This window comes from Coregonus clupeaformis, chromosome 28 (assembly GCF_020615455.1).
Source record: "Coregonus clupeaformis isolate EN_2021a chromosome 28, ASM2061545v1, whole genome shotgun sequence".
In the NCBI taxonomy this organism is placed as follows: domain Eukaryota; kingdom Metazoa; phylum Chordata; class Actinopteri; order Salmoniformes; family Salmonidae; genus Coregonus; species Coregonus clupeaformis.
The window spans coordinates 11,708,481-11,722,505 of NC_059219.1; the positions used below are offsets into that span (position 1 = coordinate 11,708,481).

General features: G+C 45.1%; 1 protein-coding gene across 1 annotated transcript in view; it reads right to left on the minus strand.

The window, feature by feature from the left end:
* Positions 1 to 12,479: 12,479 nt before the first annotated feature.
* nkd2b (NKD inhibitor of WNT signaling pathway 2b) overlaps positions 12,480 to 14,025 on the minus strand; it is a 72,395-nt gene continuing 70,849 nt past the window's right edge. Inside the window, exon 10 of the mRNA XM_041870807.2 lies at positions 12,480 to 13,923. Coding sequence (XP_041726741.1) covers positions 13,235 to 13,923 — 689 coding nt within the window. The 3' untranslated portion in view covers positions 12,480 to 13,234. The remainder of the gene's footprint in view (positions 13,924 to 14,025) is intronic.

Sequence of the window (14,025 nt, forward strand, 5' to 3'; positions counted from 1 at the left end):
CCATACCCTATAGATAGTACAGTAGTCTCTAACTCTGCAGTCTTCCCTTCCATACCCTACAGATAGTACAGTAGTCTCTAACTCTGCAGTCTTCCCTTCCATACCCTACAGATAGTACAGTAGTCTCTAACTCTGCAGTCTTCCCTTCCATACCCTACAGATAGTACAGTAGTCTCTAACTCTGCAGTCTTCCCTTCCATACCCTATAGATAGTACAGTAGTCTCTAACTCTGCAGTCTTCCCTTCCATACCCTACAGATAGTACAGTAGTCTCTAACTCTGCAGTCTTCCCTTCCATACCCTACAGATAGTACAGTAGTCTCTAACTCTGCAGTCTTCCCTTCCATACCCTACAGATAGTACAGTAGTCTCTAACTCTGCAGTCTTCCCTTCCATACCCTATAGATAGTACAGTAGTCTCTAACTCTGCAGTCTTCCCTTCCATACCCTACAGATAGTACAGTAGTCTCTAACTCTGCAGTCTTCCCTTCCATACCCTACAGATAGTACAGTAGTCTCTAACTCTGCAGTCTTCCCTTCCATACCCTACAGATAGTACAGTAGTCTCTAACTCTGCAGTCTTCCCTTCCATACCCTACAGATAGTACAGTAGTCTCTAACTCTGCAGTCTTCCCTTCCATACCCTATAGATAGTACAGTAGTCTCTAACTCTGCAGTCTTCCCTTCCATACCCTACAGATAGTACAGTAGTCTCTAACTCTGCAGTCTTCCCTTCCATACCCTACAGATAGTACAGTAGTCTCTAACTCTGCAGTCTTCCCTTCCATACCCTACAGATAGTACAGTAGTCTCTAACTCTGCAGTCTTCCCTTCCATACCCTACAGATAGTACAGTAGTCTCTAACTCTGCAGTCTTCCCTTCCATACCCTACAGATAGTACAGTAGTCTCTAACTCTGCAGTCTTCCCTTCCATACCCTACAGATAGTACAGTAGTCTCTAACTCTGCAGTCTTCCCTTCCATACCCTTCAGATAGTACAGTAGTCTCTAACTCTGCAGTCTTCCCTTCCATACCCTACAGATAGTACAGTAGTCTCTAACTCTGCAGTCTTCCCTTCCATACCCTACAGATAGTACAGTAGTCTCTAACTCTGCAGTCTTCCCTTCCATACCCTACAGATAGTACAGTAGTCTCTAACTCTGCAGTCTTCCCTTCCATACCCTACAGATAGTACAGTAGTCTCTAACTCTGCAGTCTTCCCTTCCATACCCTACAGATAGTACAGTAGTCTCTAACTCTGCAGTCTTCCCTTCCATACCCTACAGATAGTACAGTAGTCTCTAACTCTGCAGTCTTCCCTTCCATACCCTACAGATAGTACAGTAGTCTCTAACTCTGCAGTCTTCCCTTCCATACCCTACAGATAGTACAGTAGTCTCTAACTCTGCAGTCTTCCCTTCCATACCCTACAGATAGTACAGTAGTCTCTAACTCTGCAGTCTTCCCTTCCATACCCTACAGATAGTACAGTAGTCTCTAACTCTGCAGTCTTCCCTTCCATACCCTACAGATAGTACAGTAGTCTCTAACTCTGCAGTCTTCCCTTCCATACCCTACAGATAGTACAGTAGTCTCTAACTCTGCAGTCTTCCCTTCCATACCCTACAGATAGTACAGTAGTCTCTAACTCTGCAGTCTTCCCTTCCATACCCTACAGATAGTACAGTAGTCTCTAACTCTGCAGTCTTCCCTTCCATACCCTACAGATAGTACAGTAGTCTCTAACTCTGCAGTCTTCCCTTCCATACCCTACAGATAGTACAGTAGTCTCTAACTCTGCAGTCTTCCCTTTCATACCCTATAGATAGTACAGTAGTCTCTAACTCTGCAGTCTTCCCTTCCATACCCTACAGATAGTACAGTAGTCTCTAACTCTGCAGTCTTCCCTTCCATACCCTACAGATAGTACAGTAGTCTCTAACTCTGCAGTCTTCCCTTCCATACCCTACAGATAGTACAGTAGTCTCTAACTCTGCAGTCTTCCCTTTCATACCCTACAGATAGTACAGTAGTCTCTAACTCTGCAGTCTTCCCTTCCATACCCTACAGATAGTACAGTAGTCTCTAACTCTGCAGTCTTCCCTTCCATACCCTACAGATAGTACAGTAGTCTCTAACTCTGCAGTCTTCCCTTCCATACCCTACAGATAGTACAGTAGTCTCTAACTCTGCAGTCTTCCCTTCCATACCCTACAGATAGTACAGTAGTCTCTAACTCTGCAGTCTTCCCTTCCATACCCTACAGATAGTACAGTAGTCTCTAACTCTGCAGTCTTCCCTTCCATACCCTACAGATAGTACAGTAGTCTCTAACTCTGCAGTCTTCCCTTCCATACCCTACAGATAGTACAGTAGTCTCTAACTCTGCAGTCTTCCCTTTCCATACCCTACAGATAGTACAGTAGTCTCTAACTCTGCAGTCTTCCCTTCATACCCTATAGATAGTACAGTAGTCTCTAACTCTGCAGTCTTCCCTTCCATACCCTATAGATAGTACAGTAGTCTCTAACTCTGCAGTCTTCCCTTCCATACCCTACAGATAGTACAGTAGTCTCTAACTCTGCAGTCTTCCCTTCCATACCCTACAGATAGTACAGTAGTCTCTAACTCTGCAGTCTTCCCTTCCATACCCTACAGATAGTACAGTAGTCTCTAACTCTGCAGTCTTCCCTTCCATACCCTACAGATAGTACAGTAGTCTCTAACTCTGCAGTCTTCCCTTTCCATACCCTACAGATAGTACAGTAGTCTCTAACTCTGCAGTCTTCCCTTCCATACCCTACAGATAGTACAGTAGTCTCTAACTCTGCAGTCTTCCCTTCCATACCCTACAGATAGTACAGTAGTCTCTAACTCTGCAGTCTTCCCTTCCATACCCTACAGATAGTACAGTAGTCTCTAACTCTGCAGTCTTCCCTTCCATACCCTACAGATAGTACAGTAGTCTCTAACTCTGCAGTCTTCCCTTCCATACCCTACAGATAGTACAGTAGTCTCTAACTCTGCAGTCTTCCCTTCCATACCCTACAGATAGTACAGTAGTCTCTAACTCTGCAGTCTTCCCTTCCATACCCTACAGATAGTACAGTAGTCTCTAACTCTGCAGTCTTCCCTTCCATACCCTACAGATAGTACAGTAGTCTCTAACTCTGCAGTCTTCCCTTTCCTACCCTATAGATAGTACAGTAGTCTCTAACTCTGCAGTCTTCCCTTCCATACCCTATAGATAGTACAGTAGTCTCTAACTCTGCAGTCTTCCCTTCCATACCCTACAGATAGTACAGTAGTCTCTAACTCTGCAGTCTTCCCTTCCATACCCTACAGATAGTACAGTAGTCTCTAACTCTGCAGTCTTCCCTTCCATACCCTACAGATAGTACAGTAGTCTCTAACTCTGCAGTCTTCCCTTCCATACCCTACAGATAGTACAGTAGTCTCTAACTCTGCAGTCTTCCCTTCCATACCCTACAGATAGTACAGTAGTCTCTAACTCTGCAGTCTTCCCTTCCATACCCTACAGATAGTACAGTAGTCTCTAACTCTGCAGTCTTCCCTTCCATACCCTACAGATAGTACAGTAGTCTCTAACTCTGCAGTCTTCCCTTCCATACCCTACAGATAGTACAGTAGTCTCTAACTCTGCAGTCTTCCCTTCCATACCCTACAGATAGTACAGTAGTCTCTAACTCTGCAGTCTTCCCTTCCATACCCTACAGATAGTACAGTAGTCTCTAACTCTGCAGTCTTCCCTTCCATACCCTACAGATAGTACAGTAGTCTCTAACTCTGCAGTCTTCCCTTCCATACCCTACAGATAGTACAGTAGTCTCTAACTCTGCAGTCTTCCCTTCCATACCCTACAGATAGTACAGTAGTCTCTAACTCTGCAGTCTTCCCTTCCATACCCTTCAGATAGTACAGTAGTCTCTAACTCTGCAGTCTTCCCTTCCATACCCTACAGATAGTACAGTAGTCTCTAACTCTGCAGTCTTCCCTTCCATACCCTACAGATAGTACAGTAGTCTCTAACTCTGCAGTCTTCCCTTCCATACCCTACAGATAGTACAGTAGTCTCTAACTCTGCAGTCTTCCCTTCCATACCCTACAGATAGTACAGTAGTCTCTAACTCTGCAGTCTTCCCTTCCATACCCTACAGATAGTACAGTAGTCTCTAACTCTGCAGTCTTCCCTTCCATACCCTACAGATAGTACAGTAGTCTCTAACTCTGCAGTCTTCCCTTCCATACCCTACAGATAGTACAGTAGTCTCTAACTCTGCAGTCTTCCCTTCCATACCCTACAGATAGTACAGTAGTCTCTAACTCTGCAGTCTTCCCTTCCATACCCTATAGATAGTACAGTAGTCTCTAACTCTGCAGTCTTCCCTTCCATACCCTTCAGATAGTACAGTAGTCTCTAACTCTGCAGTCTTCCCTTCCATACCCTATAGATAGTACAGTAGTCTCTAACTCTGCAGTCTTCCCTTCCATACCCTACAGATAGTACAGTAGTCTCTAACTCTGCAGTCTTCCCTTCCATACCCTACAGATAGTACAGTAGTCTCTAACTCTGCAGTCTTCCCTTCCATACCCTATAGATAGTACAGTAGTCTCTAACTCTGCAGTCTTCCCTTCCATACCCTACAGATAGTACAGTAGTCTCTAACTCTGCAGTCTTCCCTTCCATACCCTACAGATAGTACAGTAGTCTCTAACTCTGCAGTCTTCCCTTCCATACCCTACAGATAGTACAGTAGTCTCTAACTCTGCAGTCTTCCCTTCCATACCCTACAGATAGTACAGTAGTCTCTAACTCTGCAGTCTTCCCTTCCATACCCTACAGATAGTACAGTAGTCTCTAACTCTGCAGTCTTCCCTTCCATACCCTACAGATAGTACAGTAGTCTCTAACTCTGCAGTCTTCCCTTCCATACCCTACAGATAGTACAGTAGTCTCTAACTCTGCAGTCTTCCCTTCCATACCCTACAGATAGTACAGTAGTCTCTAACTCTGCAGTCTTCCCTTCCATACCCTACAGATAGTACAGTAGTCTCTAACTCTGCAGTCTTCCCTTCCATACCCTACAGATAGTACAGTAGTCTCTAACTCTGCAGTCTTCCCTTCCATACCCTACAGATAGTACAGTAGTCTCTAACTCTGCAGTCTTCCCTTCCATACCCTACAGATAGTACAGTAGTCTCTAACTCTGCAGTCTTCCCTTCCATACCCTACAGATAGTACAGTAGTCTCTAACTCTGCAGTCTTCCCTTCCATACCCTACAGATAGTACAGTAGTCTCTAACTCTGCAGTCTTCCCTTCCATACCCTATAGATAGTACAGTAGTCTCTAACTCTGCAGTCTTCCCTTCCATACCCTACAGATAGTACAGTAGTCTCTAACTCTGCAGTCTTCCCTTCCATACCCTACAGATAGTACAGTAGTCTCTAACTCTGCAGTCTTCCCTTCCATACCCTACAGATAGTACAGTAGTCTCTAACTCTGCAGTCTTCCCTTCCATACCCTACAGATAGTACAGTAGTCTCTAACTCTGCAGTCTTCCCTTCCATACCCTACAGATAGTACAGTAGTCTCTAACTCTGCAGTCTTCCCTTCCATACCCTTCAGATAGTACAGTAGTCTCTAACTCTGCAGTCTTCCCTTTCATACCCTACAGATAGTACAGTAGTCTCTAACTCTGCAGTCTTCCCTTCCATACCCTACAGATAGTACAGTAGTCTCTAACTCTGCAGTCTTCCCTTCCATACCCTTCAGATAGTACAGTAGTCTCTAACTCTGCAGTCTTCCCTTCCATACCCTACAGATAGTACAGTAGTCTCTAACTCTGCAGTCTTCCCTTCCATACCCTACAGATAGTACACTAGTCTCTAACTCTGCAGTCTTCCCTTCCATACCCTACAGATAGTACAGTAGTCTCTAACTCTGCAGTCTTCCCTTCCATACCCTACAGATAGTACAGTAGTCTCTAACTCTGCAGTCTTCCCTTCCATACCCTACAGATAGTACAGTAGTCTCTAACTCTGCAGTCTTCCCTTCCATACCCTACAGATAGTACAGTAGTCTCTAACTCTGCAGTCTTCCCTTCCATACCCTACAGATAGTACAGTAGTCTCTAACTCTGCAGTCTTCCCTTCCATACCCTACAGATAGTACAGTAGTCTCTAACTCTGCAGTCTTCCCTTCCATACCCTACAGATAGTACAGTAGTCTCTAACTCTGCAGTCTTCCCTTCCATACCCTACAGATAGTACAGTAGTCTCTAACTCTGCAGTCTTCCCTTCCATACCCTACAGATAGTACAGTAGTCTCTAACTCTGCAGTCTTCCCTTCCATACCCTACAGATAGTACAGTAGTCTCTAACTCTGCAGTCTTCCCTTCCATACCCTACAGATAGTACAGTAGTCTCTAACTCTGCAGTCTTCCCTTCCATACCCTACAGATAGTACAGTAGTCTCTAACTCTGCAGTCTTCCCTTCCATACCCTACAGATAGTACAGTAGTCTCTAACTCTGCAGTCTTCCCTTCCATACCCTACAGATAGTACAGTAGTCTCTAACTCTGCAGTCTTCCCTTCCATACCCTACAGATAGTACAGTAGTCTCTAACTCTGCAGTCTTCCCTTCCATACCCTACAGATAGTACAGTAGTCTCTAACTCTGCAGTCTTCCCTTCCATACCCTACAGATAGTACAGTAGTCTCTAACTCTGCAGTCTTCCCTTCCATACCCTACAGATAGTACAGTAGTCTCTAACTCTGCAGTCTTCCCTTCCATACCCTACAGATAGTACAGTAGTCTCTAACTCTGCAGTCTTCCCTTCCATACCCTACAGATAGTACAGTAGTCTCTAACTCTGCAGTCTTCCCTTCCATACCCTACAGATAGTACAGTAGTCTCTAACTCTGCAGTCTTCCCTTCCATACCCTACAGATAGTACAGTAGTCTCTAACTCTGCAGTCTTCCCTTCCATACCCTACAGATAGTACAGTAGTCTCTAACTCTGCAGTCTTCCCTTCCATACCCTACAGATAGTACAGTAGTCTCTAACTCTGCAGTCTTCCCTTCCATACCCTTCAGATAGTACAGTAGTCTCTAACTCTGCAGTCTTCCCTTCCATACCCTACAGATAGTACAGTAGTCTCTAACTCTGCAGTCTTCCCTTCCATACCCTATAGATAGTACAGTAGTCTCTAACTCTGCAGTCTTCCCTTCCATACCCTATAAATAGTACAGTAGTCTCTAACTCTGCAGTCTTCCCTTCCATACCCTACATATAGTACAGTAGTCTCTAACTCTGCAGTCTTCCCTTCCATACCCTACAGATAGTACAGTAGTCTAACTCTGCAGTCTTCCCTTCCATACCCTACAGATAGTACAGTAGTCTCTAACTCTGCAGTCTTCCCTTCCATACCCTACAGATAGTACAGTAGTCTCTAACTCTGCAGTCTTCCCTTCCATACCCTACAGATAGTACAGTAGTCTCTAACTCTGCAGTCTTCCCTTCCATACCCTACAGATAGTACAGTAGTCTCTAACTCTGCAGTCTTCCCTTCCATACCCTATAGATAGTACAGTAGTCTCTAACTCTGCAGTCTTCCCTTCCATACCCTACAGATAGTACAGTAGTCTCTAACTCTGCAGTCTTCCCTTCCATACCCTACAGATAGTACAGTAGTCTCTAACTCTGCAGTCTTCCCTTCCATACCCTACAGATAGTACAGTAGTCTCTAACTCTGCAGTCTTCCCTTCCATACCCTACAGATAGTACAGTAGTCTCTAACTCTGCAGTCTTCCCTTCCATACCCTACAGATAGTACAGTAGTCTCTAACTCTGCAGTCTTCCCTTCCATACCCTATAGATAGTACAGTAGTCTCTAACTCTGCAGTCTTCCCTTCCATACCCTACAGATAGTACAGTAGTCTCTAACTCTGCAGTCTTCCCTTCCATACCCTACAGATAGTACAGTAGTCTCTAACTCTGCAGTCTTCCCTTTCATACCCTACAGATAGTACAGTAGTCTCTAACTCTGCAGTCTTCCCTTCCATACCCTACAGATAGTACAGTAGTCTCTAACTCTGCAGTCTTCCCTTCCATACCCTACAGATAGTACAGTAGTACTACACACATAGACAGACTGCTCTACACACTGTTAATCAGACAGACTGCTCTACACACTGTTAATCAGACAGACTGCTCTACACACTGTTAATCAGACAGACTGCTCTACACACTGTTAATCAGACAGACTGCTCTACACCTTGTCAATCAGACAGCAGTGTTCTAAACCCTGTCAATCAGACAGCAGTATTCTAAACCCTGTCAATCAGACAGCAGTGTTCTAAACCCTGTCAATCAGACAGCAGTGTTCTAAACCCTGTCAATCAGACAGCAGTGTTCTAAACCCTGTCAATCAGACAGCAGTATTCTAAACCCTGTCAATCAGACAGAAGTGTTCTAAACCCTGTCAATCAGACAGCAGTGTTCTAAACCCTGTCAATCAGACAGCAGTTTTCTAAACCTTGTCAATCAGACAGCAGTGTTCTAAACCCTGTCAATCAGACAGCAGTGTTCTAAACCCTGTCAATCAGACAGCAGTATTCTAAACCCTGTCAATCAGACAGCAGTGTTCTAAACCCTGTCAATCAGACAGCAGTGTTCTAAACCCTGTCAATCAGACAGCAGTGTTCTAAACCCTGTCAATCAGACAGAAGTGTTCTAAACCCTGTCAATCAGACAGCAGTGTTCTATACCCTGTCAATCAGACAGCAGTGTTCTAAACCCTGTCAATCAGACAGCAGTGTTCTAAACCCTGTCAATCAGACAGCAGTGTTCTAAACCCTGTCAATCAGACAGCAGTGCAACCTGCCATGAGTTGGAAATGACCTCAGAGATGGCAGGGCAAACAGCCAATCATGGCAACTGATTATATTAGTTAAAGGGACAATGCACTTCCAAATCTAAGTTTTGCATGAAGTTTTGTCAGATTCTACTAATAACAATAATCTGAAATAAACAGCTACTATATTCTCTCTTCATTAACAATAATAATAATAATAAGCCATTTAGCAGACGCTTTTATCCAAAGCGACTTACAATCATGTGTGCATACATTTTTACGTATGGGTGGTCCCGGGGATCGAACCCACTACCCTGGCGTTACAAGCGCCATGCTCTACCAATTGAGCTACAGAGGACCACATACCCTATAGATAGTACAGTAGTCTCTAACTCTGCAGTCTTCTGCAGTCTTCACTTTCATACCCTTCAGATAACAACTATTGTATCACATAGCTAAATAAATAGTTGAATTGAGGATTAGTGATGAGGACAACAGTGGGTTTGGCACCCTATGGGGCCTATGGGTCAGAGGGGAATCTGCTCTGGATCTACGTCCCAAATGGCACCCTATTCCCTATATAGTGCACTACTTTTGACCAAAACCCATAGGGCCCGATAGGGAATAGGGTGCCATTTGGGACACTGAGAATCACCCAGCAGGAGACAATCATGAGGAAACCAGTAGAAACACAACTGATCCACAACATCAACATGTTCTATCATTCTTCCATTCTTCTTCCCCATCCATCCATCGCTTCACAATTCACACTTCAACTCTCTGCATCCTTCTGTTTCGCTCACTCCATTTGCCCAACGATATGGTGGTCAATAAACCAGAGAGGTTGAAAAAGTACAACCCTTGACAGCTCGACAGGGTCTGACTCAAATGAAAGCAGAGAGACAAAAATGTCTTCCTCATTTGTTGGGAACTGGAGTCTTAATGTGTGCCCAAATGGCACCCTATTCCATATATCGTTTTTTGACCAGCTTCCTATGGGCACTGGTCAAAAGTAGTGCACTAAATAGGGAGCCATTTGTGACTGACTTTAGAATTAGTGAAGCATTTTCCCTCCAGATTGGATTCAGGAGCTTGGGGCTTAATCAAGTGGAAACTGGGGATGGGGAGTGTGGGGGTGGCCAGGGGTAGGGTAGTAGAGTAGTAGAATGGGGTAATTGTTGTCAGGAAAGCCCTCATGTCGAGTCTGCTTTGATGTCTTCCTGCAGGGATATAGTGAATTTCTACAGTAGCATTCAACCCCATTGCCAATTTTTGTTTGCACAAGTATGCAGATGGACATTTCTTAGCAGTTTACTAGCAAATTATTTGGAGCAATTTCTTACTTTCTCTGTAAAGTATGTTGTGAAATGCACTTTAAATGAATTGTAACTTGACTAGTTTGTGCACTAATTTACAACATGAATGTATAATATATAATTGTCAGGTATGAGGCATTTTCCCCAAAATGTTTTTAAATAGCTTAATTACCCGACTTCTGACCGCACAATCCTGTGATCTGTAATGTGTTCTATCCATGTCAGTCATTCTTTATCTCTCTCTCTCTCTCTCCCCCGTGACAATATCAATATTCACGAAAGATTCATTCTCTCTTTCCTAGTGCCTCTAGATTCCTCCTCTCTTTCCCAGTGCCTCTATAATAGCAAACAAGCTCCCACTGATCCATTGTGTCGCAAAGCCTTTCTCATGCATGTCTTGAATGAAAGCCAGCGTATCGACGGGCTAAGGATAATCACGTTTAGAAAGGCTTAGCGTCTCTAAACGAAGCTGCACTGTGTTTCTGCCTCTTGTCGCAAACACTATTATTGTTTTACCGGGGAGAAAACATCAAGAGCCTCAAATTAGTTGTTTGGGAATGTGTACGTAGCCCGTGGACAGGCTATGTGAGAGCATGCAATGCAGAACACAACGTATAGAGCAATGCAAAACTATATTGCCCATATAGCAGCCAAAAAATAATGGGTTTGGGTTGATTTAAATCGGTGTTGTTAAAATGGAAAGTTTGACAACTGCACTTTGAACACAAATTAAAAATAACGTTTTTAGATAAATCAAATCTACCTGTCGGAATGTCAAGCGCAATGACGCGTCGCTTACCTTTTTGGTTTAGTTCTCACACAGGTGCACAGTTCTATCTGCGACGCTTCCTGTCCCTCCCGCGACACATCCGAGGTCACCAAATGTCCATCTTCGCTGACCGTTGTCCAACTCCTGCGCGATGGAATGAACTAAACACGTTTCAAAGTTGTGAACTAAATCGTAGTTACAACAAGTTGTGACTTCACTGTAAAGAAGGGACGTGCAGAATTTGAGGTGCATTATTCTCAGCCTCCAGCGTAGGATTCTTAAGATGGAAATTGCCAGTTGTCAGTGTTGGAGGAGGTTCTCTCAACAGCACAAAGTGGATATTTGCATTTAGGCGACCCTCCCCTCGCCTTTCATAGCTGCCATTGTTTGTCACAGCCCGGGTTCTTATCCTTGATGGCCCGAGCTCAAAGAGCGCAGCGCACCCGGGAGTTGCGCTACTCGGTAATTACAATGTCGTATATGTCGTGGTGGGAAACACAAAATTAGCCTACTATAGAGACAGACCGTTCATCTACGCGCAAATCTAATCTACAGAGAGAATACAGAGAGACAATAGGCCTACAACAGCGAGGGAATTCCAAATGGGTTGCCAATATTGACAAAGCGGCAGGCCTTCAGTAAAACAAGCTTATATTTTGGGTTCTAGGGTAAGACAGCTCATGAGACATGTATAAATTGTATGAGGCATTTATAAGTTATATTTTTAAAGAATCAATGGCTATATATAATTAATTTATAAGTCAAAAAATGGGATGTAAAAAATCCCAGATTGCTCATATCAATCCCTCCTAAAGAAAAGTGTGTCACTCGTTTTGCTGACCGACGTTGTACGCATCGGATACATAGATTATACATTCAATTTGTAAGACATTTTTCATTGACAAACAAAGCAGACAGTTGCAGAATGCACTCTCCCTCCTGACAGCAGCAGGTGTCCTCTAGTGGCCTTCTCCATCCCGGAACATTGTGTTCTGCTATTTCTAACCACACCGTGGCAGTACAGCACCATACTTTCACACATGGTACAAACAACCTTGAAACCTTCTTGGACAAAACAGGGCTAGGAAACGTAACAAAATGAATATATATATATATATATATATATAATGTTTATTAAAATACATAAACGACAAAGACATATATGCATTATTATAATTCATGATGAAATAACATGCATATAAATACAGTATAATTATACAGTAAAATGTGTATACATATATAGATTTTTATGCTTATATAGGGAGATATATTTATGCATTAAAACTGGCAGTGGTGATTTGATATTGTTCCTCTGGTTCTGGAAGCCCTTGAGTCCAACAGCAGGGTTCCGGTTCCAATGAGGGAGTAATAGAAGTAGCCTATAGAGAACAGCTAAGGAGCAGCACCTAACACCTGAGATACACCGTTGGGAGGAAAGCTCTCACACACAGACACACAACCCACTCTGAAAGACAGGCTCTGTCCCAAATGTCACCCTATTCCCTAAATAGTGCACTACTTTAAACTAGAGCCCTATGGGCCCTGGTCAAAGGTAGTGCACTATAAAGGCAATAGGGTACCATTTGGGATGAACGAGACAATACTTAGCTTCTGGGAACAAGCAAATCTATGGGTGAACACCAAGGAGGAAATGATGTCACTTTTGACAACCTCTGACCTCTGTCCACATAGAGCTGTACTGTTTCTGGTATCCCTTTGTGAACATCCATGTGTAGAGTAGCTTGGTCCATGTGTAGAGAGGAGTAGCTTAGTCCAGCAGGACGTTTAAACTCATTTAATTCAGATTCAGAACTGTGCCATAGAAAACGTCTTACAAAACTGCACCAGCATGTCTTCAGCAACCCTCTACAATCCAATACCTACAGCAGTCAGGTCAGCCACACTCCAGTTTCCATCGGTGTGTCTGATCCCAGGACATCTCAGGGAAACTGTCTGGCTCTGGCAGCCTGCCTGGCACAAAATGGAGGAGGGTTCAGATCCTGGGCTGTCTGAATGGCACTGTGTTATATAGTGCACTACATTTGGCCAAGGTCTACAGGGTTAGCGTCAGGGCTAACCAATAGGGCTCTGGTCAAAAGTAGTGCACTATATAGGGAATAGGGTGCCATCTCAGACTGGGCAGCCTCAGGACAGAAGTGGAAACATTCCCATTGGGTGAGGAGGTTGAGTCCTTTTTCAGACAGACGGGTGTGGTCAGTCGGTCCTTTGACTGTTACTGTGACTCTGACCGAGACTGCGGCCCTATTGGGTCATGTCTGGTGGTGATGGTGGTAGTGGTGGTGGTGGTGGTGTTCGTGGTGGTGGTGGTGCTCGTGACGCTGCACCAGAGGCAACACAAAGGACCCAGGGCTGCCGGGCGGGCAAGACCCCTGATCCCTCTCCCTCTCAAGGGAAGGAGGAGGCGGGGGAGCCTGCTGCTGATGCTGGGGATGGGAGTGAGGGGACAGGGGCGTTTTGGACGGGGACAGGCCCTGACCCTCCCTGGCTTTGGCCCGGAGCCGTTTGCTGTGGCTGTGCTGCAGAGGGTGCTGGTGGTGGCTGGAGGAGGGCAGGGGCTGGTGGGGGAGATGGGGGAGGTGGTACACATCCTGTCCTCCGTGACCCCCAGATGAGGAGTTCCCTGTATGCAGCACGGTCTGGAGATGAGGAGGGTGAGGAGGGTAGTACCCCCCGCCGTGGCATTTACTGGCCTTGCCCCTTTCAATTCCCCCGTTGGTCCCTCCGCCGCCGGCTCCTTTAGATGTTCCTTTGGGGGACTTGAGGAAGTGCGCCGCGCTCCGACCCCGGGCTTCTAGAGGGGTGTAGTTCTCACCGATGACCTGCGAGCGGCGCTGGTAGGAATGTGCGGCGTGGGCCTCGGGCTCCTGGGAACGGGAGCGGTTCTGGGACTGGGAGGTCCGCACATGAGTCTCCTGGGGGGGCGGGGGAGGGGTGGATCCTGGAGGAGGGAGAGAGACACGCACACACACGGGGGGGTGGAGGTGGTGGGGGAGAGACACGCACACACACACATGGGGGGGTGGAGGTGGTGGGGGGGATG